Below are 24,763 nucleotides of genomic sequence, written 5' to 3'. Positions count from 1 at the left end.
CTCACGTTTTTCTGCAATGGCCACTTCACAGATTTCTTTGAGTCTGGATATAAGAAGCTGGTCTGCCACCACAAGAACATTGCATACAAACTCCACATTTTGAGAATCTAGAAGACAACAGCATCCCATAAACACTGGGCAAATCATAATGGAGCCAAGTGGAGGAAGACACTGGGACAGCTACAACAGATGAAGCTTTCAGTGAGATTTAGTAGAAGATAAATGTACCAGCTCTGCAATTTTGACAGGATTTCCTAAGAGCAAGCAACAGTACTGACAAGGGCAAAAGGRTGCCTTTTGAGGTGACAGGAGTGGGGGAAAAGGAATACTGAAGTTTGTCAAGCTAACAAAAGAGTAAGAYAAGGCTTAGGATAAACAGCTGTTACCCCAAAATTTAAAGCAAGAGTCACGTGAATGGGGATCTTCCACATCAAACAAAGCAAACATACAGTTTGTATTTTAAAAAAATATGAAACTTGCAGAACCTACAGTTGTTCAAAATATGTTACTGGTACCTTTTATTGCAACAGCTTCATCTGTGTACATGTAATCTACAATTATCTGTAGTATATCAGAATGGATTGGCATCTCCAGAGCTGAACAACAGGAGGCCTAAAAAACAAAAAGATTTTTTTTTTTGTTAAGGATAACATAGAGCTACATAAAGCCCCTGTATAAGTACTGAACTCCATTCTTTTCAGGGTAAGAGTCAACATTAGCCATTAAACTGTGTATCTGACATTAATTTATGCAACTTCACTAAACTTAGCTTCCATCTTTTCAGGTGACTTGCAGCAAAGCTTGATATTAAAATATTTCTTTTGCTTTAGGAGATGTGACTGATACCAATGTATTTCCTATATCAAGTTTTAAAATTCTGAAGGAATTTAGATTTTTCTCCTTTTTTTGATACAAGGTTGAAAACAGGTGATCTATAAAATGCATTACTTACAAATTTAGAATGATTTAGTTTTACTTACGAAATAACAGATTTAACTCATGATCTTCACAAAGCTAATACAGAATTCACTGATAAAATAGACAATTGACTTTTTTTTTTTCCTCCATCAGTCACCTCAAAATGTTTCCAAAAATGTTTCCTCAGGGGCAAGTGAGAAAAACGCATCCGGAGAGGTAAAGCTTTATCATTTGACAAAAGAGCTGCCAATATTTTGCTGAGCTCTTACATTTACATCTTGCCAAATGCTAAAGAAAGTTGGAAATCCCTGCAGGTTGCTTCAGTCACTGCAGGTCCATTTGCACATTTCCTCTCTTCCATTCAGAATTAGCAACACATCCTGATTCTTAAAACAAGAGTGATTTAAGGACATTAGGATGCCCAGTGACAATCAGGCCGTTGACAAACCACTAGCAAACAGAGCAAGAAATGTGCACCTTTGGAAGAAGAAGCTAGAGAGCAATCAAAAAAGGTCAGACTATCCTTGACATTCTCCATTTCTTTAGCAGCAGATCTCAAGTAGGGATTCTATACACCAATTCTTTATTCTGCACTATCTTCCACTCAGTACTTTCCCAAATTATTCCAGACTGCATGAACATCATTTACATTGTACAATCACTTACGGAAGGGACATGAAAATTCATCTACAGGTATCGGCCTCCTTCAAGAGTAGATTGATACCTTTTATACACTCTTGAACTCAATATACACATTTAAAACAAAGTAAAAAAAAAATTTTTAATACACATTATCATATAACACAGAATCTCAATAGTTCAGATAAACCAAAGATGATTTCTTTGCCTTGAAAATGGAACCCAAACATCTAGTCTCTTACTTTCCCACTTATTTAGAACATGCTGCTCTGGAATGACATTTTCACTCATTTGATGCATTAAAACTTAACATTACACATCTTTATTAGCAAGCTTACCTCAATCCATGAGCTGCTAAGCATGCTGTGAAAATAATCTGAAAAGAAAGTAGTTTCAGCTTGAGATGCAGTAAAATTTCATTCACAGAAAGAAAAAAATGTATATGTATATACACATACCAAGTCTTGCACAAAGTACACATTTATGACACGGGAATTCCTTTCCATCTAAGGATTTCAGGGTCACATCGCAGAGGTATGAACTAGAAGACATTTAATGGGATCAGAACTATGACTATTCGGAAGTATATACATATAAAATATAAACTACAATAAACGCTTGCATACTTTAAGCAAGTTGAGGCTTTTCGAATAGAATACACTCAATTTTAATAATGTCAGCTGAAATGAGCCTAATAGAACAGGCACAACAGTTTCAGAAGATGGATCTTCTTCACTTGAAGCAAAGCTGCTCAAAAGGCAGAGTAATTTCATTTTAAATACTGTCACTGTTTCAAAATACTCTGACTAAAGCCAGCCATAATCAAATTATTTAGCTAATTTCAAGTGGTCTGCATTAAGTTTATTATTGATCAATAGCTACCATAAGATTCGGTAGTATATTTTATGAGTAAGGTAAGCCAAATTCTACAAAAAGGTAGTTTAACATACCTTTTATTGTATGTATTATTCAGCTTCTAGTACCATCCTATAAATAATGTTATCAGAACAATGGAATTGAAGTGAGCAACAGGATTAAAGTGTAGTGAATTTTTTTCTGCTGAAAGATATTTCAGAGACTTTCCTCAGTTGAAAAATGATACATTTGTTTATCTCTAATCCACTTCAGTTTTACTAACAGTGAAAAATATTCTTGCAAAAGTCAGACTGTACTTTAGTTGTACTACTCAAGATTTTCCATCCTTACTATTCCTCAACACAATTCAACCACAGAATATGTTAACATATAACAGAAAGAAGCAAAAGAATATATATAACCTGCTCCAGATTACCAATTCATATATCAGCCTATAAACAGCTTTAGCTTCCGAACAAGAGTTAGAGGCATATAAACTAGAAGTTAAAGCTCAGTCTAAGAGACGACAGAAGAGAGAAATGGGGAGGTGGGGGGCAGGAAGGGAAAGAAGAAACAACACACACAATCCAATTGTGCAAGTTTACCATTTCTTCTGATTCAACTTTGGTTTGTTCCCATTTTTCCTGTTGACAACGTTTATCTTTCCATTTTCTAATTTGACTCCATCCAACCTGCAAAAGAGCAGTAATAAATACAATTAATATATAGTTCCAACTATTAAAAGAAACAGTAACAGCCTTTCAATAGGCTCATATTATAAATTATGAAAAAAAAGAATCAAAACTGCACATCACAGAAAACTAGATTGATTTGGTCATTTCTTGAAAGTCCTCATTGCAAGGCACAAAATGGGTCCGATATAGCTAAAGTGTAAAAATAATCTTACTTCTCTTCAAGTTATACTGCTGTAGTTAAGCCTTAAGCCCATCATCTCAAGGTCAAAAAAACAAGAATTACATTTATAAGGGAAGATTAAGATCTGTAACATATACAGATACCTGAGGGGAGAATGTAAAGAGGATGGGGCCAAACTTTTCTCGGTTGTGGGCAGCAATAGAACAAAGGGTAGTAGGCACAAATTGAAAGAGAGAAAGTTCCAGCTCCATGTGAGGAAGAACTTCTTCCCTGTGAGGGTGACAGAGCCGCGGCACAGGCTGCCCAGGGAGGCTGTGGAGTCTCCTTCTCTGGAGATCTTCCAAACCTGCCTGGATGCTGCCCTGTGCTCTGGGTGTCCCTGCTGGAGCAGAGGGGTTCGACTAGATGATCTTTAGAGGTCCCTTCCAACCTCAACCGTTCTGTGATTTATTACTTAGGTATCTGACCAGGGGCAAAGGGAATGGTGTAAAGAAGACGTGTTCTAGCACAACATCCAAGGGTGTTGCTAGTAGATTAGAAAATAGTTTATTTTCAAAGGAAAATTTTACATGAGCATCCAGTTTTAGTAGCAGCTTCACATCTTTATGTAGCGTACACAAGAAAACTGCCCTGAAAGCTAATTTCCTTTTCTGAAAGGAGACAAATACAGGAAAAATATATACATATAGTTGAGACACATTTGATTTCATTTCCAGTACTTTCCTCATATAACATTAAAAGAGCATCAGTTGAACAAGTACTTGACTTCACTTTTTACTGTTATATGCTAAATGTGCTCACCATCTACAAAAATAATAGAAGAGTATGGGCCGCAGCATAAGACTCCATCTATCCAACACTTGGTAAAATCCACTGTCTCTAGCAAAACTGATATCAATGTTTTAAGGTAGTCAGTCTGGAAAGTCAGGTCACTTGCACTGGATGTCAAACCCATAAGAGTTCACAGTCCAAAGATGCTAGGCTAGATGTTCTAAATAACCTTCAAGAGATACCAAAACAGAATAAAGGGCAAACAGCCCCTTGTCAGGACACAGAAGCCAGTCGGAAAGAATTGCCTTACCTACTGAATCACACCAGGGAATTCTGCTTCTGACATTATTCAAAATGTCATACATGTTTTCAGGGAAAAAGACGTCAGAACAAGCTGATCTTGTGCTGAAAGGCGGACAATGCACGACACTAGTGCAACTTTCATCCTTAAAACCAAAAGGCAGACTAATTGACCCTAACTAACCTCCTAATTTCATGCCAACTGAAGTTGAATCAAGTCAAGTAAATCATACCATAGACATGTTCCAGAATATGAATGTACTTCCCCTCACATACCTTCCACTTAAATTGCCAAGTCCAAACTTTTTTGCAGCACTTTGCAACATTTTTATGAGGTTAACTTCTTCACCAGCAACTTTGCCTTTTTTAGTTTTGCTCTTCTGTTTTTCATTTATAACTTGCACTTGATTATTTCTGTAGATCTCAAATGCAGACTTCCCATTATCTTCATCAAAATTCATTTTGCTCAGGTTAGAAATTAACACATCTTGATATTCTTCCGATTTTTCTTTATGCATGATTTTTGGTTTGTGACCATGAGTCAGAAGATCACAAGTATCAGTGTATATGAACTGCAGAAGATATGCAAACAGCTCTGGATGAACCTTCTCTATTACATAGAGATCACATCCAACAGCATCTTCATCTTTACGGTAGACATCTGGAACATCGAGTGGATTATCACTGGAAATAAACAGCTTCTTGAAGAAGTCAGAGCGCGCAGCCAAGATGTATTTGTGCACAGGGTAAATTCTTGTGCCAATCTGAAAAGCCACATCATGGATGCTGTCCATTTCATCTGCTTCATCTAGAAGTTTGCCAAAATCTTCTCCAAAATTTGATGACGACACACTTGGAATTTCATAGAGACTAGAACAAAATTAAAAATATTATTTTTTTTTTTTTTTTTAAATACAAACTACATACAGCTTTACATGATTCAGCATCTCTGAAGAAAAGGGGGAGGTGTTTTAAGTTTTTCTTGCTTTGCTGGACTAATCAAAAGCTTCATGTCCGAGTCCTTACATATTTACTAACAATATGCTATGGAGGCAATTCAAAACACATAAGGAAGATCATAATATTATATATAGCATTTTTTTTTCTTTATAAGGAAGACAGTAAAGATAAATCATCAAAACTACCTTATCTTCAAGTCATTTTTAAACAAGGAGACACAGAAGTGTTTACTATACTTCATGCTATAATTCAAAGCAATAAGAAAAAGGCTAATTGGCAGTCATGTATCATATACACTGGAAACTAATAAGAGTGTGCAAGGAATGTGATTCAGTATTCTATTTATTACTTTTATCTTTATTCATTTTTTTCCCCAAAGACTGCCATTCACTTTCATCTTAGAACGGGGCCGGGGGTGGGGAAGGGAACAAAACAAACAACACACACATGAAGATTATAGCTGTTGATATTTTAAGCCAACCTTGTTTTAGGATCCGACTGCAAAACAGCAAAATTGCACCCATTAGGATCTGTGGCAATGCTTACAGCTCGGTGGACAAACGCCAGCTTCTGAAGGCGAATTCGTTCATACACACTGTTTGTATCATATTGACAAGACACTTCACATGAGGAATTCTGAAGGCTTGATCCAAGTTCTGCTAAAAAATATATATAAAAACACACAAAGGTTAAAGGCAATAAGATGACATTTATGATTTCTTCAAGCCCATCAGCAAAGTCACTGAATAAAGCTGGATCAATCTGAAGATTTCAGCTCTTAGCTGAAATGCAGAAGATGTTTTAAGAGCTTAGTGACACATAGGATAGTTTTAATCTAAAGATTCTTGTGGAAGTGTCTTGCTGCCTCTTCGTATAGAACGAAATAATTCCACCTAACGAGTACTGCAGTCTCTTCTGGAATAAAGGAGTTTACCAATATACAATAGTTCCCCTGAAGATAATAATAGCAATAAATAATAATAATAGTAATAATAACTAAAAAAACACTCTGGGTGCCTGCAGTCACATCTCAGCACCCGGACAAAGACAGGTGAAAGGAGATGCATTTGATGCTTCTGTAATAAGTACTATATGACATGAAAAATTTAAAAAAAAAAAAAAAAAAAAGGAGCATCAATTGGTATGCAACTATTTTGAGAAAGAGAAGAGAGTTTGCTGTGATAGAATGCAAAATAGAGTTATAAAACTAAAGATGTAAACCAGATAGTGAGTTAAGTAGAAATATAATATAAAGCCAAAAAGTTTATTTAAACATCAGGCAGCAAAATACTTAAGATTCAACTATGCTTTTACATTGAAGTACTTAACAACTAGAGTCATAACTAACCTTTCTTTTCAGAGCTTTTCTTCCTGTCTTCTAGAAACCTCCCTGTAAAGGCTTCACCATCCTGCGTGACAAACATGATTTCGTTCTTATTTAAAGCAACATCAGACATGAAGACCTGGCGGCCATACACCCAGCGACACTGCTTCATGGGATTGTTGGATGACTTCCAACAAAACACCTGTAATAGCAGAGAAAGAGAAAATTCTTATGCAAAAGCAGTCATACACTACAAAGGAACATGCCATCTAAGGAGCCTCTGAGGAGAAACTGCACATCTTCAGAAGTTTATTCTGAAGTGTTACGAACATCTATAACAAAGATCTCACAAGGGGCTCCAGGAAATGGTTATAACATCGAGATTCATCTGCTCCTGACTGCACTTAAGAAGCTTTTATGAATATTAAGTCATCTGCACCACAATCATCTACACTCAAAGCTAGCATACCAAGCAGTTACATCATTTGACAAAAGTCTTGGGTTTCTCCATACCCAAGTGCTGTGCTTTTAGTGGAGATTATGACCAAAAATAAATTTAAATACATTCAACCTGAGAAAAAGCAGCCTAGAGAACTGCATGCACAGCCAGACCCCAGTCAGGGACAGGAAATACATCAAGAAGAGGTGGGTGTGAAGCCACAACCCTAAGCAAAGGAAAGCCTGGATGCTGCATCAGTGGTGCTAAAGTTGGGTTTTCTTTCCCTCCCACTTAAGGAGCTGTCACAGGTCTGACAACATCTACATGAGGAAGAAGGAAAGGAATCCAAGTAAATAATTTCCTTTCCCTTCTCTTGAGCCTTAAAGAGAAGGCCTTCAAAGGAGGAGGTATGGATCCAGGAAATAACAGCATGAAGATCCCACCTTTCTCAGTATTTTATAATGCCTACAGCACTAAAGAGCCCAGCGTTTACCAGCATTCAAATGCTACTGGTGGACGCAGCTCTACCAGTGTGGGAAAACTGAGCAGTGTCTTGCAGCTAAATCAGTACCCCAAAGGCACGGTGCTAATAAATCAAATGCAAGGAAGGGGAACACCCACACTGCCCTCTTCTTTGGTGCACGACTAAAGCAGACGGCATGGCAGTAGCCAGGCCTTCGKATGAGCACCACTAGATGGCACTGAAGGCTTAGGTGGCTCTGAAGGCTCAGCTCTCAGGCTGCTGCTTTGAAACAGGCTGCGTAAGGACCAGGGATGGCACCATAAAATCCTGAAGTACGCATCCTGTAAGCTACATAGACACACGTGTGCAGTGGTAAGGGAGTTTGCAACCCCGCCAAAAAAGCCACTGGGGGGGGTGCTGATTAGAGAAACAAAAACCAACAAAAAATACTGTACATGGTGGTGATCCCTTCTAAGGGGACAGCAGAAGAACCTATCTTAACAACTCTATACAAATTGGCTGGGCATTGCTGTGTAAGATTTTATTCATTTTATTCTGTTAATTTGTGTTTAAAGCAAAACAAGAGAACGCAGTTACTCTGTTATATCRGCATGTGTTTTCCCCAAGGTCTGTTTCATATAGATTTCTTATTTAAAACAAAGGCTTGCCAGGAGAGCCCAAGTGACTCCCATCAYCCATACCCATATGCAACTTGCTACGTAATTGTGGTTTTAGGGACATAACTTACTCTTCCAGCTTCATCCAGTGCTAAAATGCAGATCTTCTGACCTCCRTTTTCCTTAAGATTCTGGGTATCTACCTTGTACTCCAAATATCCTCCATTAACAAGAACTTTTTTAAGGTTCAGCTGTCTGAAAGAACACAGAATAATTAGTATTTCTTCAGTATATATTGCTTCTTTCATTTCAAGAGGCATCAAAACTATAGCTGAGGTAGTTGAMACTGAACAATTACTACCACCCCCAAATTGATATAATTAATATAATTAACATGATTTTTTTTAGCTTTGCACTAAATGAATCACATCATATCCAAGTTTCTCACAAAATCCTGCAGTGAAAACACCRAATCATCAATCGATCTTCAAGACTACAGATGTTATGCTTGTGCACGTTTCAGGATACATTTTAAATGCCTGCATTAAAGCACCATCTTACACTACTAAGTCCTGATCATATCTTAGCCAATATTTTTGGACTTGGGAGTTTTCCAAATCCATACCATGCAAATTGCTTTGTTTTCCATGTATTAGTGTAACAATGCCAAAAATGGTGGTTGACATTCCCCAACTTTCAACTAATCACGCAGAAAAACAAATCTAAAACAACCATTAAGCCAGCATTCGTTAACAAATTCTGCTAAAAATTGAACCAAAGCTGAAAAGTCAGTTGGGAGCTGAGGAAACATTTAACAACCTCTCCTAACCTCTTAGTGCAAAGCAACTAAGAGAGAATGAGATCAAATCATTCCATAAGCTTATGAGGCAGAACACCCAATTTCTTCATCAAGATTTCCATTATGTTTTTCATATACTGTTCAGACAACCTCCTAGTTGTCTGACAGTCTCCCAGAAATAGACAGCAATGTATCCAGTCAGTTGCTCCCAGACAGTTGTCTGTCTCCCAGAAATAGAGAGCAACGTACCAATTCAGAATCATAACAGAGAAACACAAAGCTTCAGTGCTTCTACAAAGATGTATTTATATGAAGTCACGTTAATAAATGAATAAAAATACCGTTTTCTGCATTTCCTCTTATTATCTTTTTTGTAAACATCTTTAGTGCACCTCAGCAACACCTTAGCCTAAACATCCCTCCCCACTTTGAAAAGGCAGCAGGCACAACAGTACAGCCCATATGAAAAATTACCACAAGCACAGAAATGTGGAGGAATCATTTCATCATCTCCACTTTCAACACAAAAATCTTTATAACACTTTGCAAGAATAAGACTCCAGTGAAATTTTTCCCCATCTTACTTCCTCACAGATTAGAAGAGTAACACGTACTTTGAAGCCAACTTTTTGCACTGATAGTCTGCGAGTAAATAAATATCTCCTCTCTCAGTAACACAGACTGTAGCACCATCGCTTGCCGAGACCAAGGACACTGAAACATCTTTATGGTGTAGAGCAGAAACTTGGCGAGGTGCAGTTACACATCTTTCTCCATTAGGATCGAGCAGATAACCTAGAAAATACAACCCACCCCAAGAACATTATTTGACATTCCACAGTTTCATTAAAGGCTTTGCAATAGTACTTTGAAAGTCACTTCTAGAGGGAGTTAGATAATCGGTCTTCAAAAATAATTAGCCTGGTTTACCACAAACTGAAATAACAGAAACTTCAAAGCTTTAACATGCACACAGGCAAAAGTCAGTCACATTTTACTGAGCAAGCTATTTAATATTGTCAAGCTATGTAGTCGTACTGTCCTTCCATTTAGAGTGATTCCAAAGAAAGGTATTTTGCAAGATACATATTTGATCACATTAAAGCTCAAGACACTACCCTTCATGTCCCACAATGCATAAACTACAAATTATTCCAGTCACTGGAAGATACCAAACAGGTCTGACCTACAAGTTAGAGTACTTAGAGTAGTGCAGGTAAGCACGAAGGCAGGGAGTGAAAGAAACAGACAGGGCAGGAGTTGTAATTTTGAAGCCTGGGAAAACAAAGTAAATCAGACCATTAATGCTCTGCTGCAGGAGGAATCCTGACACAAAGAATCTTCAAAAGTTCACACAACATAAGCACGCTTTCTGTGTGCACTTCATCTGCACCAAAGTGAAGCTAGGTACAAAAATGCAGAAGTGAGCAGCAAAACTAGCTGTTATGACAGTAACAGTGCTATACCCAAACCTCTGAGAAAGGCAAGGCTTGTTAGCCTGGTCTATCACAGTGCCAGGCTGACTCAACTGTACCGCTCGTGATTCAAGTTGCTATTTCTATATGGTACTGTGCTGAACTGTGTGGGTGCCAGAATAATCTTAACACATGCAACCACRAAGAAAGTTACATGGTGAGTGCATATATTAAGAAAATTCTCCCAAAATATGGATTAGTAAGATTCTTCTCTAACAGGTTTTAGCACATACCCTAGCAATCTTACCCAGGAAGAAAAAAGTGTCAGAATCTGATGATCAGATCTAATAGCTAACAACAGCTGTCTAACCAGAAATAGCTAGCTGTTGCCTGCASAGATACAGAACTGCAGATCCAAATCAATGTTACACTACTCTGTTTTATTGAAGAGTCCAGGGCAATTAAGATAACTCATTCATTCAATAGTTCACTTGTTGGCAATATATTTTATTAGGTTCTTCCTAGACTTCCAAGTAATCCTGAATTAAGTGACAACTCTGGTTATGGCAGTGTTGGGAAAAAAAAAAATTACACACACACTCTTTATATTGGGAAGTATTTCACTTGAAAAAGTTAGCATGGCAAAGTTAACAGCAGCAGGTTTACAGCATATGGGAAAGGAAGGTCATAAGCAGCAGAACTGAATACTATTTTATGATTTATTAAGGATAGGAGGCTGATTGTTGGAGGACAAGCACGCCCTGGGGAAACTCACAGCACAGTAATACCATCTCCTGAAAGTCTTCAGGAACAGGGCCATGCAAGATACACGGAAAGCAAGAGTTATAAAAGAAATTCAAGTAACAGCTAGGTCTGACTATGTCCTATCATCCCCAAACATGAAAGTGACTGGCAGCAACGAAAAATATTCTTAGAGAAAAAGGGTGGCAGGATGATGTCCTCAGACTGGGGAAAAAATAAGAGAAAGTTTAAACAAGGCTTCCACTGAAAGAAGCAGTAACAGCTTCATTATGAGTAACAGCTTTTAATGGCTGGGGTTTATTTTTAGAACACTTCTACCTTACCTAGTTGGCCGCCATTCAGACCCATGGTATACACTGCTTCCTTAGTCCATAGCACTGTATGGAATCTGCCTGCAGCCACTCCAATCACCATTCTACCTTTCAGGTTTTTTGCCTGAACCTAAGTACAAATCCAAAGCACATCTTAATATCAAGCAGCAACAGGTGAATTTCACATGTACAAACTTCTGACAACAGTTAACTCCTAAAGTCACTAAGGATGCAGTATTGGTGTCAATGAGGATAAAGAGTCAGGATTTCAGAAGTCTGTCAAGTGGGACACTCTTGCAAGAGTGTTGTTGCCTATCACGTCAAGCCTAGAAGTCAATCTTTAGGCYGTCTTCATATGCAAGATGCTGAACAGAATGGCACAGCACAAGAATAAGTGACAGCCATATAGGATTCAGGTCCTGCAAAAGTTTTATTTACAAAGTTTTAGCTTATAAATCTCACTCCTCCACAGACATTGCAGAATGCTAACATTACTGCTTTTCAAATTTAACTTGATTTTTCCAAAGCAGTCTTGATGATCCAAATCAGAGCAAACACTGTGGATACACAACTATCATTATGCAGAGACCAAAATACTTGATCTCCATAGTTCTCTTGGCCAATTGTTTCCTACCTTTCTAATACTCTACTGGTTTAATGCATAGTGTTATTCTATTTCAGATGAATCTTTCTTTCAATAAAAGGCAAAATCATTCTTATCGTCAAAAAAAAAAAAAAATCCTCTATACAGTTTTACAGTTTGACCAAATAAATGTAGTCAAGATTCTGATGACCATGCCCTGATGCATTGCTGATTCTCTTTGTTTGTTTCTCTTCCCTGTTGCTATTTTTCCCAAAGCATTACAACTACAGGACCATAAGCACTTCCAGCAAAGATGAAACCACCCAAATCTTAGATCCCTTGTCCAGAGATCCCAAATAGGTTACAAACATGAATCTCAAATAATAACTTTATTTCTTACTCTTGGTTTCAGGAACATCTCAGAAAAAAGGAAGGAAGTTTTTGGCAACTGCATCTTGTCATATTTAGCAGTATAAAGTTTAGTACAGTTCAGTTTACAAAAAATCTAAATGGGGCACAGGCAAGCATTGAGAYTGGCATGTACAGTAACACAGAATCAAGATTTTATCTGAATTCATGTTCTACTCTACTGTTCTGAAAAAAAAGTTTAAAAGTTTTTAGGGCTAGCACCACATTTCCCTTTGTTACAGAAAACAGCAACACTTAACTTTTTTATTTTAATTTTATTTTATTTTTTTACCTGTCTGGGAACACTGCAATTAGCAGGAGGAGGAAGAATACCCAATTGGTGGAAAGTATTTAGACCAAATGTGTAGACACATCCATCTTCTGTTAAGACAACAGTATGATCTTTAGCTGCTGCTATCTGGGTACACTGATGACCAGTCAAACCTTCCACAAGTCTTGGAACCTAAACATGAAGGGGGGGGAAAAATGACAATAATCAAAGGCCATATATGTAACTAACGTTACACCAACAGAAACTACCATCACTTCCATTTCACTTCTGGCCCACAATACTACTGTTTCCTTTGCATCAGCCCCAACACTCATTTGGCTGCATCAAACTTATCTAGGACAGTAGCTAAGCAGGAGTTACTTTTTTTCACCTGATATCAGCTAGCCTTCAGATCAAAAGAGCCTTAACACCTAAGTTTGACTTTGCAACCAGCTAACTGAAGGTATATTTAAATGTACATGCTGCCTTTCTCTTCCACAGCAGTAGTACTGGAGATGTTTTTGTTGCTTAAATCACCAAATTGATCTGAAAATCATTGAAAGTACTCAAACACAAAACTCTAATTCAGCTTTTAAACCTCATGTTTGAAATAAAAAATAGTAGTGATACGATACCAAGCATGTTTGTTCATCACCATGACCCAAACGTCCTCCTTGTCCATGTCCACATGTATAAATCTGTCCTTTCTGAGAAAGGAACACGGAATGGAATTTGCAGAGTACGACCTGAGGTAAAACAAGTAGGGAAGGAAGCATAAAAATAATTAGTTTTCTTGAATAATCTTTAATTATAGGCCACTAATATTTTATGAAGTTCAGCTTTAAGAAARTTGATACATATTACAATACAGAATTGTAAACATGAAACAGTAAAAAATGCTGCAATACAGAATTGTCATTCTAAGATTTAAACAACTTAAACAGCATTCCTGAAAGAAGATAACTGACCAAAGGGTGAGCAACYCTTCTGAATGATAATCATAAAAGCTCATTAATATGAGCAAATGGAAAAGGATGYCAACTACACAAAAGTAAAACAAAGCAAAAGGGTATGATTGCCAATTTACATAGTGGCCTACGCTGTTAATCCTCTTAACTGTAACAAAAAGCCTGCCCTAAAGCTAATACAAATTAGCTACCAAGAGACTTTCCCACTACAAAGTATCATCACAACCTCCCCTACCTTCTTAAGGGAAAAGAGAAGTAACCTGAAAGTCAGATACATCTACTGCATGTCTTGCCCTGATGTAATTACTAGACTAGTCCAGATTGTAGACCATGGTCTAGAAAATAAACCATTTAGACAAGAATTCCCCTGACTTTGGGGTATGGTTATAGAACGTAACAGAAGTTAGATCTTAGCCYGTATCTTTTTTAAAAGCTAAGATTTAAACAAAACTACCAGCAGTCTCCAAAGTAATGATTTCCTTAGCTGTTCGTGACTATGTGAGCAGGATACTAGCATTAAAGCACAGGTGATACAAAATCAACCTGCAAAGAACACCAACATTCAACTTTAAATTCATTATGTTTTATTAACATACTTGAAAATATTTGCAGTTTGTATTTATTAAAATACAATCTGATATGGCCCTGATAAGAGTCCAAAATAAGAGTCCAAAAGATTCAGTGTTAAGAGCAAGAACACTCAGAAGAGCTGAGGCAAACAAGACTGTGGCACAAATCATTTGCATTCAAATTGTATTAAGGTTGAGATTAATTGAAAGTATTTTTAAAGCCACAATAAATTATTAGAGAAAAGCCATTGCTACAGCAAGCACTAACATCTGTAAAAAAAAAAAGGCTTTTGTATACAACACATCAACTGTTCCAGTCGATTCACTATGAGTTCGAGAGAAGGTTAGAAATTCAAATCACTTACAGAGGTATCATGCTTCTGAATTATTTAGTGATATTCAGGTCTGATTTATGTGGGAAATACTTAACCAGCTATCAACCTCCCACATCAGAAAACMGTGTTTTCATGGGAGGGAGTAAAGGTAACCTAACAGTCTAACGCTTCTCAGCCCTCTAATTAGATTTACCATAAAAACAGGAACTCCTTACAAGGCAGAATTAGGAGTAATCGGACTCAAAGTTACATTTTCCRAAGGAATTTTCTAAAGTTTGACATGAAACCTCCTAGGTTCATTGAAAAGAGAGCCCATGTACTTCTTTCAGAATACCTGTTTGATATACACGCCATTGCGAGGGAAAAGGTCCACCAATTCAGGATGATGTTTACTCTGTTGACCACCATGACCCAAAGTAAAATTAATATTGTTTCCCCAAGTGTAGACTTCTGTGGGATCTGCAGTCGAAAAAAAAATACACACATACATATACACCTGCAGATTGCCAATTTTAACAGTCTCATGCATACAGAATTTGAAAGTTAACTTTTAATTTCATCTTTAAAATTTGAGGACAAAAGCTGTTTTACCTAAAAAGGAACTTTACAGATAGGCATTTTAGAGACAGCATCTGCAACTTGAAAATCTTTTACAAAAACCAAAGAAGCAGTATAAGCTGCTCTACCAAAGAGACTGAAATTCCTCCAATAATTTGAAATCAAATAAACAGACCATCACTTGGCATTTTTATTTCACATAAGGGTTGAGGTTGGAAGGGTCCTCTAGTCCAACCTCCCTGCTCCAGCAGGGACACCCAGAGCATGGGGCACAGAGTGGCATCTAGACAGGTTTCGAAAGGCCTCCAGAGAAGGAGACCTCACAGCCTCCCTGGGCAGCCTGTTCCASGGCTCTGTCACCCTCACAGGGAAGAAGTTCTTCCTCATAGGCAGATGGAATTTCCTGTGTTGCAACTTACACCCATTGCCCCTTGTCCTACCATTGGCCAACACCAAGATGAGTTTGGCCCCATCCTCTCTACATTCTCGCCTCAGATATTTGTACATATTGATAAGATCCCCCCTCAGTCTTCTCCAGGCTAAAGGGCGGCTCAGCTCACTTAGTCTTTCTTCATATGATAGATATTCGATTTCCCTCTATCATAATCTGTTGTCACGTCTTCCTTTTCTTTATGCAAAGACATTCTGCATCTGTTGCTAAGATGCTGTTTCTGTAGTCTTATATTAGTGACCCCACAACTTCTGTTTTCKCACAATAAAATCCTATTTAGAAACATAACATTTGTCTAAACAGGTACACATATTTATATKCTGCTGAAACAGACCTCCTAAAATACAACGTATTTGATTTCCTACCAGTTTTCTTGAACACCACATATGCTGGCCTGTCTTTCATCACAAGATCCAAAGCTGATAAGCCTTCTTTATCCTGAAGATACAGACTAACACCATGCTGAAAAAGGAGAGAAGGGGAAAAGAGGGAAYCATAAAAGTTACACCGAAATCCAGAGCTTGCAGCAAGTCAGATAAACAAATCTTTAGTTGAATGTTAGTATTAATTAAGAAAAAAATGTTCTGATTATTTCCAGTTGATTATAAGTATATCTGAAAAAGCAGGGCAGTTCTGTTCAGCTATATGTTATGTTGATCTATGAACTGTGATATTATTGTAGGAACACTTGTGTAATAAGGTGTAACCAGGAAAAGACACAGAAAAYATTTGAAGTCAAGGCACTGACACCTAGAAGGGGCAAGTACTTATTCAAAAGGCATTTACCAGCTTTCAAAAATCAATTTTCTCATACTAGCAAGCTTACAGAATTATTTTTTTACAAGCTAAAAAAGTGAGAAGATCAGAGAGACCTACTGTTCCTTTGAAGACAAGCAGGGAACGGTGGTTCACAGTTACTGAGAAAAGGCACAAGAACACTAGCTGCCACACAAGACACCAGCACTCTGCTTCTGAAGCTTCAAGTGCGACTCACTAGCATTGCTACAGAGCTCCTACAGGAACAGACCTCTCCTCTGTATACAGTGTCCTCAGCACAAAAGAAAGCGCTGCTAACAGCACAGGTTTTAAGAAAGCCAGATATCAGTAAGATCCCTGAAGGAAAGAACTGCAGATGTCCCTAAGTAGAATTAGATAGGCAACAGGACTGTACTTATGTACCACAGTTCGCAGCTAATACAAAAGAAATCCACAGTTTCATGTGAGAAGTTCATGTCAGAGAGAGATCAAGGCATGAAATACTAGAATTAAGAGCACACTCCACTCAGAAATGAGAGAAGGACATTCAGTCATTTCTCTAGGAATTTAATCTGTAACTCCCTTGGAAATACATCAACCAAGAGAATAAGACCATACATTGTTCAAATTTTAAAGGAAAGCTACTAACTAAGGTTTGGGGCTAATTCACTACATAAGAAAAACAAAACAGTACTATAACAACTTTATTAATAATCTGAATTGTAACCAAAACAGAAGCKTCAAGTTCTAGAGAGGAGACCCACACAATCTACAAGAAACAAATACCTACTTTGGGGCAATTTTAAGAAAAAAAGCTCCTTTCTTGTGAGAGAGTGCAGAATGTGAACAATAAATTTAACACTTAAACTTTCAGGAATTAAGAACTATTGGATACTTTTTTGGGGGGCGTTAAGCTTTTTTGCTTAACACACTGGTTGAGAGCAGAATTCAATGCCTATATATGCCTAGTCCCAGCAGGCTTTAAAACAAAAGGGTTGGATTTCAAAAGCCTCAGTTATTCTCCTCAGGTTTGCCTTTAAGTAACCCCGAACTGCAAATATTTCATTTTCTCATGCATTTATAAAGACTTCAGATGCTTCAATCACATGTAGCTCTTCCTGTTACAGGGTGGGATGAACAGAGAGAAGAGCAATACAAAGTGTTAAAAGGTAAGGAATAAATAGCAATTGTCAGAAAGGCATGAGAGGGGTTGACCAAAAACGCAGGTTAATACAAGAATGCATTTGGAAATAAGAAAAGTTGCACATCTTGAAGAGCTTATCGCTCAAACATAAGATTCATCATTAACTATATATATATATATAGCTATATATATATATATATATATATCTAAAGTTTTCTAACAACACTAGTTGGTGCAGCTATTCGGTGTAATTATTGAAGAGCCTATTTTTACCATATCGTCAAATTGATGTCAAGTTCATACTGTACTTTAGGATCCTGCTCTACTGCTGTCTACACAAATCAGTCTTTTGAAGAATCCCACAATTTATCAGGGCTTAGTTACTTAGTGTTGTTTTCTGTGTGCAAAGAGACTTTTGATGAATACAACAACAAGCTTTTAGTATATTAGTGAATTTTGATCTAAACATAGTATTACTGTAATCCTCAGGAACTTTTGAGACAAGTTAAATAAAATTTTGAACTAATCAATAAAATTCTAAAATTGCAGATACTGAGGAAAACTAAAATACTGCAAATTGTTCATCAGGAAGATGAGAGCTGGACACTCACCTTTAGTAATGACAGAACACAGTCAATGTATCCATAAAATATACTCCGGTGCAAAGCTGTCCATCCAGATTCTTTGTCTTTAGCCACAAGATCAACTCCTTTGGTTTCAGCCAGCCAGTCAACCACACCTTTTTTGCCACAAGATGAAGCAAGATGCAGAACATTTCTACCAAAGGCATCCTTTATAGTTGCAGCATTGTAGCAGTAAGATGAGAGAAAAGCTTTAATCTGGCTTTCACTTCCTCTGGTAACTACAGAAATAACATCCAAGGCATGCTGCAGAGAACGGCATTTCAGAGTGCAGTCTGGCATGAGAGAACTCATCTTCCCTTCTGAAGCTGCTCTTCTTCAGGGGAACRATCATTGACTGTATCAAGGCACTCCAATTCAGTACATGATACAGTGCCTTCAGAAATTTGTAATTCCAAAAAATTTATATACAGTTTTATTGAGCTGCCATTAGAAATCTTTGTACTGTTATGTTTGGCACTTGATCAAAATAAATATTTATAAATATATATTTTCAGAAGTCTTATTTCACCATTACATATAAGAAATACTCTTGTCCATAGAAAATTCCAAAAGCAAACTACCTCAAGTGTGGAGAGGGAGATTCCCCCTCCACACTATCTTATTCTTCTAAAACTCCATAATTGCAAGGGAGACCTGAAAGAGAACAAAACAGAACAGATTGATCAACAAACAGTCTTTTGTACAGCAACTCTGCCAAATTAACATATATCAGCCTAAACCTGCACGTACAGAGGAGCAATGCAGTAAGAGTTAACTGACTTTGTCTCTGCCCATCTGATGTCATACTCAGGCATTCAGCTTGTTTAAACAGTCATGACTATTTTCCATACCGCTCTGTAAAGTCATCTCCCTCCCTTACTTTGACATCAATCTTTGAGGCTACCTGGTGAACTGGATCAAAAAAAGTCACTTGAAGGGAGAAGAGGTTAAAAAAAAGCGTGAGGTTACCCGCTCTCCTAAAAAAGGAAAGAAACACTGCTGGAAAATTAAAATCAAACCAACAAAACAACACAAAAAATAAATTAAAAAAGTAGCCTAAAGAAATGAAGTAACTCAAGTAATTGATATTAGCAGCCCAAAATCTCCAATGCATTATTTTTCTAAATAGTAATAATTCTTTATAATATTTGAGAATATATAGGAAAAACATCAAAAGTACTATTATATACTCCAGTAGGCAACAAAATTACTATGTGGAAAAGGCATAAATTTTGTGTTAGATCTCCATCATGATATGGAAGCTATGTTCTTCCCTTCAACTCTACACTCTAGAAAGCCCTTAACAGATCATAATCAGTGTTACCAATGTCTGTACTACCAGGTTTCATATTTTAGCCCAYGTGGGAAAATTATTCCATAAGACCATCTTAAATATCATCTTTTGTTAAGACATGCCTATTTGGTACTACAGAAAACAGTGAAAATAAACAGAACAAAATCACAAGATAGAGTGAACAAAATAGAACAAAACCACAAAATAATTAAAAAAAATACTTAAAGCACTTGAACTCCTGCTCTTGCACCAAACATGCCCCAACAGTAAAAAGTCCGCAATTAGAAAGAAATAAAATCCTGCCTACTTCATACTAACTCTTCTGTGATTTTATTTATTGCMATTATTTGGAATCTGACGCTCTTAAATTATTTCTTTGTAAGTCATTGTAGCTCAGCTCTCCTATAAAATTACAATAGTAGACAAATTCATATATACCTTAAGTTGTGACAAAAGGCATTAGATCAAGCTTATGTCCTTCCATGACTATGGGCACACTAGTAGCAGTTATATTATTAAAATCTACCATCTGCAAAAGGACCAATAATCAGAGCTAACTATTTTCAGAAACAAAACAGGTTTTTAAGAGAAAGACCTCAGGACTATAAAAACTATAAATCTGTGTTAAATCTTTGTGACTTTTGTCACAAAAATCTTTAAATCTTTGTGACTAAATCTTTGTGACTGTGTTAAGTCTTTGTGACTACTGTCGAAATGCTCAGCTCTGGAGCAAACTGGGTCCCCGGTGAATAAACAAAATCATGAAACAAGCACAAAATCATGAAACAGCACTTTTTAAGCTTTGAACATCTAGAATATGTCACCATCAACTATGTGTGTCTGCTTTTATTTACAGATACTTCTGTGGGTTTTTTACTACTAMTGACTAATATGTGTTGCAAAACCAATCTCCTTCTAATGTTATAATTATTGACAGAAATAGATAGATTGAAATAATCCTATTTAGCATTTTTATCTATTGGAATTCAAACTCTTCCCAAATATCTGTATCTATCTATATACACACACACAGATAATTTCATTAAAGAAAACATTCAGGGAAGATGGAAAAAAAAGCATGCAAATGGAGATATTAGAAAAATACACAGTCTTTATTTCTACAAGGAGATTTCAATATTTTCCTTATCACAGCCTCCTAGAGGCATGAGCTATTTACTTCACAGCCCAAGAAAAGATAAAAGGTCACAACCAACCTGGAGGCAACTCCTACATAGCAGCAAAGTGTGTGTGGACTCTTGCTGCCTCTCGCTGCTGTGCGAGAGGTAGAGCCCTCTTACTCAGCTCTTCCCCTCAAGGGGCTCATAATATTTGGCATCTCTGCCTTTTTTAAAGAAATCTAAAAATCAAAGCTGTCCCACCTAGTGTGAAAATAACTAAAATTCTAAACATTAGAATAAGTCATTTCTCAAAAACTAAGGATGATCATGATAGTCTTCACTTTCTGCAACAGGAGAGAAGATAAAAGAAAAGATGTAACCTTGGGATTTTCTATTGAAACAAGGGGAAGAAAAAGAAAAAAAAAGTTGGCTGATGTGTAGTTCTAGAAATCTGTGTTTCTAAAGCTGTTTACACAGGACTTTTGGTGTCTTAGTGATCATTTTACTCCAAGGGTTCTGCTTACTTGTTTTCTCTTATCCAAGATGCTCGCTCATAAGCTCGATTCAAAGTATCCCAGTAGTCATGTATCACCAATTCTATTTTGGTAACATAAAAATTAAGCTAAAACAAATAGATGCTGATGTAGCAGCATCCTTAAGACATCCTACAATTAATCTGTTTTTAAGTTACTGTCTTTCAGAAGTCAGGCCCAACGAAGATAGGTGACATTCAGCACCACTTCTTGTGAGGCTCAGAACACAGATTTCCAAAGAGATTGAACTCAAGAGACAAGGATCTCCATAAGGCAACAGAATCAGAAGTAGTAGTGGAGATTCAGATATTTGGAACCCAGTGTTATTTAAAGAAAAACAGTTGGTTTTGCAACTGCATTAAGTAATTCTATTGTTAGATAACTGGCAATGCTTTGAAATTCAATTTTAGGCAGCTTCACTAAGAAAATATTTCTTGGGGATATTTTTCAGCCATAAAACTGTCTTAACCTGTCCTCTTGTCATTCACTGAAATATTAGTTTTAGTGGTATTGCTTTTTCTAAATACCAGTAACATCTGGAATTAACTTCAGTGAAGTTATCTAGCATTTGTTTCTCCTTCAACACAATTAAGTATCAGCCTCTATTTTGCATAATTTCAAAGTCTGTAGATTTTTAATAACTACTGTGGCCTTGAGACATGCCGTAGAATTTCCTTAGATATTTAGCATAGCTGTCACTTAAAAAAAAAAAAAAAAGTAAAATGTCGACAACCTCTCTTTTTTTTTTTCCTCCCTCTTCTTCTTTCAAATAGTGCTCACATTATGGCTTTTAGAAAGGAAAAATCCATTCTTGGCTAGACACTTGAACTTAGACAGTTACGACCAGCAACATTTTACTACTTAGGCAGATGAGGCMATCATTATAGGGGTACGGGGGACGGAGGGGTAGGCAGAGTAAGACAGGAGGAGTGTTAACACTTTCTTGTTTTAACTAGTGCGGTGATGTTTAACAATATTCATCAAGCAGGTCCATTCACATTTGTTCCGTAACATCACACAAGACCTGCAACTGTAACAGCACTGAAGTCACAAAAAATATTTGTATACAAAAAATTCACAATTCAGGTTACTGCATTGTGAAAAAATTCACAGTGCAGGTTACTTATCAGAAAACAAGTCTAAAGCTTACAGAATCAAAGACAAGATAATTTGTTATCCATTTTCCAGGGTTTCCTGTTGACTATATTCTTACCTAAAGGCAACTTGCACTAATACTAAAGTTGAGAATCTGACAACAATGACTAATGAAATGAAATTGGGAATTAATATACACAGTATTAATTTGAAGCAATATATCCTCAAGAATACATTCCAAGAAACCATTAAACATAGATGAACCACCAGATAAATAACAGTGTAAGGACCCTCCAGCTACAAGCACAGCTAATTCTAAAGTTTTAAAGAACAGTCACATTACTAATTTCTACTTGGAAGACTACATATTCACAGATAGTCTAACCTATTATGAATTTATTTGCATGTTTGTCAGAAGTCTGGGCATAAATCTACATTGCCAATTCCCCTGAAAAATATACTGTAATGCACAATATATTTCATATATAAATACTGATCAAATATACCGAATAGGGGAAACACCAAGCAACCAGCAGTTTAACATCAAGTTTTAAGAAAAGCAGACAAGCAGAAAATCTTGGAAAGAGTAACCAAAAGAAAATCTCTCAATACAGGCTTAAACTGGATCTATTTTCTCCCCTCAGCAGTGTTTTCTAGAGTCTACATTTTCAAAGGCTGTTACAAAAGGACTAAAGAATAATGCTRTTATTGCTGACAGTGGTATAAGTAGTCATCTGTTCTGCATAGAAGATTAAGGTTATATGCCAGGCTTTATTTAAAATTGTAGTTGAATGCTAACAAGGCTACCCACAAGTACTGCAGAATTGTCAGAATGTTTCTCAGAAAGGATTAGACAAATAGCATGGCATGTTTTAAATAGATGTGGCTTGACTAAAGGTAAAGAGTCTCACAATATCCAACTTAATTTTAAAAAATACCGAGTTCCACCACATCTGCTGCAACCTCTGGACCTTGAGGGATGTCAACTGCCTTGATTACAGGGCCACAAGCCYTTTTATCACCACCGGGTACCCCCTCGTAGATGACCTTTAGAGGTTCTCTAGATGCTTTCTGGCTTCTGCTGTCATAACAATGACAATATAACCCATATCTGGATGAGATGTTCAGCGATTCAGCTCCTCTGCCTTTATTTCTTCTTTCTTTAAGAATCAAATACTACCAGTACATAAATTCAACTACTAAATTCTCTCACAGCAGTCAGATATAACAAGGCACCCATGCTAGCAGTAAATAAACTGTAAAMCAAAACATGGTGTTTTGCACAGCTAGAAACAAACAGAATTAGTGCTGRTTAATAATTTAACACTACCAGTTAAAACAGAAAAAGAGGGATGAACAAAAGTATAGCAAGTGCTACAGCACGCATTTACACAATCCACCGGGRCCTTGCTCTAGGTCTGTAATTTATCTGTGCATCAATAAAACACAAATCAAAACAAACAAACAAAAATAATCTGTTTTCTAGCACTTTACTGCTTTTAAAACTATATATCAAGCCTCTAGAGGAGGTGTGGACCTCAGAATATTTAGCGAAGAGTAACCGCATCAACCAATAAATAAATACCTAGCARTTGGTCCCTAAGACAAGAGCATGGAAACATCCCTTAAAAACAACTGCAGGATTTGAGCTCTCTGCTGCCTACGCTGCTGCCCAAGTCCAGCACCGCTGCGGGYTTCTAACTAACGGCTGCACACGAACACCGCCAAGAACTCTGGCAACATGAGCGACCTCCTGGGAATCTGCAGCGAAGTAAACTGGGCGGCCGGGGGGCAGGAAGGTGCCCGTTTTGACTCTCGTTACGCCTTTCCACGTAGCCTGGGCCGCGACACGGGTGTCCGAGCAAAGCGAGCGGCCGGGCCGCTCTGCTTCCGCCTCGCAGCGGGTCCCCGCCCGGACTACGTGGCCGCCGGCCGGACTACGTGGCCGCCGGCCCCGGCCGCGTCCCCGCTCCCTGCGCCAGCCTCCCCGCCCGGACACATCAGCAGGACGCGGCCCGCCCTCACCAGTCGCTAGATGAACGGGCTGAGACGGGCAGGGCGGGAGGCGCGCTGGGCCGCGCGGCGGTTCATCCTCAGTGACACCGGGACAGGGACAGGCTGCTGCKGCKGCGGCGGCGGCGGCGGCGACTACGAGCGCGGACCCTCACACGGCAGCAACGGCAGAAACGGCAGCAACGGAGCGACAGCACACAGCCGGGCGCAAACAGAGCAACCGCCGCACCCCTGAAGAAGCGAGCAGCGGATTGGCCAGAGCGCTGCCGCACCTCGCGGACCTATTGGCTGTGGCCGCCGTCTTGCCCCGCCCCCCTGCGCGAAGCCCGGATTAACTGACAGGGCCAGTCAGGCGGGCGGGGGGGGGGAGCGGAGCGGTGACGTCATGGCTGCCCCGGCGGTGCGCGAGGCTTCAAACGGCAACGGGCGGGGCGGGGAAAAAAACACCACAAACCACAGGAAAAAAATAAGACAAAAACCCACAACCACAAGAAACCGCACAACCACCATGGGCAGTGAGGTCCCATTTTTGTCCAAGGAGAAATAGTGCCCGGGGGGAGACAGCTGAGGTATTTCCATGCTCCCTTCCTCTCAG

The 24,763-nt window shown here is 38.0% G+C and overlaps 1 protein-coding gene across 4 annotated transcripts in view; it reads right to left on the bottom strand.

The window, feature by feature from the left end:
* The window catches only part of IBTK (inhibitor of Bruton tyrosine kinase), a 47,438-nt gene extending 23,194 nt beyond the window's left edge, over positions 1-24,244 (bottom strand). For 2 of the 4 annotated variants that reach the window (XM_026038417.1, XM_026038419.1), the window contains exons 1-17: positions 24,181-24,244; positions 18,104-18,769; positions 15,958-16,054; positions 14,918-15,042; positions 13,347-13,457; positions 12,733-12,903; positions 11,462-11,579; positions 9,576-9,756; positions 8,294-8,417; positions 6,668-6,845; positions 5,801-5,978; positions 4,636-5,229; positions 3,018-3,104; positions 2,016-2,098; positions 1,896-1,933; positions 516-612; positions 6-107 (exon numbers count right to left, since the gene is read on the bottom strand). In XM_026038417.1, coding sequence (XP_025894202.1) covers positions 6-107; positions 516-612; positions 1,896-1,933; positions 2,016-2,098; positions 3,018-3,104; positions 4,636-5,229; positions 5,801-5,978; positions 6,668-6,845; positions 8,294-8,417; positions 9,576-9,756; positions 11,462-11,579; positions 12,733-12,903; positions 13,347-13,457; positions 14,918-15,042; positions 15,958-16,054; positions 18,104-18,427 — 2,608 coding nt within the window. In that variant the 5' untranslated portion in view covers positions 18,428-18,769; positions 24,181-24,244. The remainder of the gene's footprint in view (positions 1-5; positions 108-515; positions 613-1,895; positions 1,934-2,015; positions 2,099-3,017; positions 3,105-4,635; positions 5,230-5,800; positions 5,979-6,667; positions 6,846-8,293; positions 8,418-9,575; positions 9,757-11,461; positions 11,580-12,732; positions 12,904-13,346; positions 13,458-14,917; positions 15,043-15,957; positions 16,055-18,103; positions 18,770-24,180) is intronic. The other 2 variants (XM_026038418.1, XM_026038420.1) reach the window with 2 other exon arrangements.
* Between the last annotated feature and the right edge of the window lie 519 nt (positions 24,245-24,763).

This window comes from Nothoprocta perdicaria, unplaced genomic scaffold, assembly GCF_003342845.1.
Source record: "Nothoprocta perdicaria isolate Ctin4 unplaced genomic scaffold, notPer1 scaffold_21, whole genome shotgun sequence".
Lineage (NCBI taxonomy): Eukaryota > Metazoa > Chordata > Aves > Tinamiformes > Tinamidae > Nothoprocta > Nothoprocta perdicaria.
This window is presented reverse-complemented; position numbering and strand designations above follow the sequence as displayed.